At 45.3% G+C, this 2,539-nt stretch overlaps 1 protein-coding gene across 1 annotated transcript in view; it reads right to left on the bottom strand.

The window, feature by feature from the left end:
* Window positions 1-2,539, bottom strand: part of zgc:77151 (uncharacterized protein LOC337153 homolog) — a 34,344-nt gene that overhangs the window by 7,084 nt on the left and 24,721 nt on the right. The window contains exons 5-6 of the mRNA XM_034890858.1: window positions 1,731-1,961; window positions 323-442 (exon numbers count right to left, since the gene is read on the bottom strand). Coding sequence (XP_034746749.1) covers window positions 323-442; window positions 1,731-1,961 — 351 coding nt within the window. The remainder of the gene's footprint in view (window positions 1-322; window positions 443-1,730; window positions 1,962-2,539) is intronic.

Below are 2,539 nucleotides of genomic sequence, written 5' to 3' on the forward strand. Positions count from 1 at the left end.
CAACACACACACACACACACACACACACACGGGGACGCTCCAGACAACACACACACACACAGACACAGGGACGCTCCAGACAACACACACACACACAGACACAGGGAAGATCCAGACAACACACACACACACAGACACAGGGAAGATCCAGACAACACACACACACACACACACACACACACACACACACACACACCAGATAACAGACACAGACATATGATCCAAATGAAGGTCCTAATGTAAGTCAGACCGTGTTTATGTAAATGAGACAACGTGCTGTGTCTTCTGTGTTTAGCAGAAGAAAACGTCGTCAGTAATCCACATGGAGAACAAACCTTCATCCGCTCGATCCAGGACTCTGATTGGCTGGAGTTCGGGGAGTCTTTCCCGTCTCGGCCTCTCCTCTTGCGAGGTCGCCCTCGAAGACTAAAAGACGGACATCCTGCAGAAAACCCCCCCAAACAACATGCATGAAGACTCAAAGAATGTCAGAAAAAAAACATGCAATTAGATTTTAAGGACTAAACATGTGGGAAAGACTTTGTCTCAGCTGCCCAGTGTTTACAGAGAGCTCCAGATGTGTAATGAGTCAGAGATACAAAGATACAAAATCTGTCAAAAAGGAAATACTACGATGGACGGTGAAATCTTCCCGATGTTCCCATTAACTACTCGTCCATCCGCTGTGTGATAGGCATCTTATTATCCAAACCAAAACATCTGGTGCGTTGACCAGATGTTGACATGGCAGATTAAAATGGTCATAAAGATTTGAACACAACAATTATATGTGTGGAAACCTTTTGGACTTTTGAAACATGTCTCCTCGTCTGCAAAGCACCACCTCCATCCTGACTGAACTTGTTAGCATTTCAATCCAGATTTTTGTAATATTTCTAAATAAACAAACCAAACAAACCCAGAATCCCTTGGAGGCGGGTGTTCATCTAGTCTCACTAGAGTACACGTGGGGAACAATAACAACGCCTTCCTGTTCTTGCTTGTGCATCTACTGACTTCTGCTGACTATTATGACTGGGCGATGCAGAGAAAATCAAACAGCAACGTGGATATTCAGCGAACCCTCGTTTTTCACGGGGGTTACGCTCCAAAAAGAACCCGTGATATGCGAAATCCGTGAAGTAGTAACCTGCGTGAGCAGCACCTGATGATGGCCCGGTGTCTGCATCCTGCTCCTCTTCCCTGTCAGCCGGGTCTGATACAGTGGTCTAGATTTTGGGGAGATAACGTTCGTATCCAGCGTAATTCTGCAGTCATTAATCCACGAAGCTAAGTAGACTCCATCCCTACCGTGGTCTCGTTGCGTATAGCTGCAACCCTTCTGGCATCCTTATTAAAACCTATTGCTACTGTCGTCCTTTTGTCGTTTTCCTCCTTCTTTACGGAACGGTGCACAACGTTTTGTCGACATTTTGGGCTTTTTAGAGAAACTTGAAACTGCAAAGAGAATCTGCAAACTTAATTTGGCGAGCTGTTTTACGTACGTCTATAAACCGCAACGTTATTGACACACAGGTAGAGAAGAAGCTGAGAGACTGTCCAGCCAATCAGAATGCAGAACACAACGCACCATGCACATCCGTGAACCAACCGGCGAGACCGTGAAAGGTGAAGCGCGATGTAGCGAGGGATCACTGTACTGCCCAGCTCTAGTGACTTTGCAGATATCGGGTTTTAAAGTCTCGATAATCCAGCACGGGGACACTCACTGAACTGCCAGGAGAAGTTGGTGCTGCTCTCCAGCGTCGGGTGGTTGAAGGTGTCCCTGCAGTACATCAGCCGGGTGCTGGTCCTGGTCCTGACGCCCCCCAGGGCCAGCAGGTGGGGGTCCTGCAGCCCCGGCCCCCTGGCTCCGTCCTGGAGGCGTCTCTGCAGGGAGCGGAAGCGGCAGTACTGCGGGTAGCTGAGGATCTTGATGCCGTGCCGCTCCGCCACGTCGTCTGAGAGGAGAAGACACGAGACATGAGACTGCTGTCCAAAACAGCGTAATGTCCGTCCCCACGGCACATATTCCACATGTATGAGTTATGTCAGACGATACTGCTCACTTTGTTTTTTACACAAATGCGTTTGTATTCACTCAATATTTCTAATCTCTGGACTTTGGACTGCTTGCTAAAATGGGAAAATCAACACATTTGACATTTTGTCCCTTTTTTCATCACTTTTGACGCTTTTTTTCAATGTTTGTCACTTTTTTTGACGTTTTCAACACTACGTTAGACTAACTTATTAACTTTAGTTTTACAGTTATTTTTGGAATTCATGGTCAATAAACCTCATTTATAGGAAATTATGCCTAATGTTTGAGTTAGAAAAGCAGAAATTAGGAATTATTGAGACTAAAATTAAAGGAATGGATGTTGATGATAATCACAGACTGGAATATGTCAACTTTTACTCAATACTATTTCAACAACACTTCCATTGTTTTACAATACTATAAAATTGAATAAGACGCCCCAAAATTAATGAAAGTAGAGATTTGTACTCGGCAAAGAGCGTTGGGTGGAATCAA

The sequence above is a fragment of the Etheostoma cragini genome, chromosome 13, assembly GCF_013103735.1.
Source record: "Etheostoma cragini isolate CJK2018 chromosome 13, CSU_Ecrag_1.0, whole genome shotgun sequence".
Lineage (NCBI taxonomy): Eukaryota > Metazoa > Chordata > Actinopteri > Perciformes > Percidae > Etheostoma > Etheostoma cragini.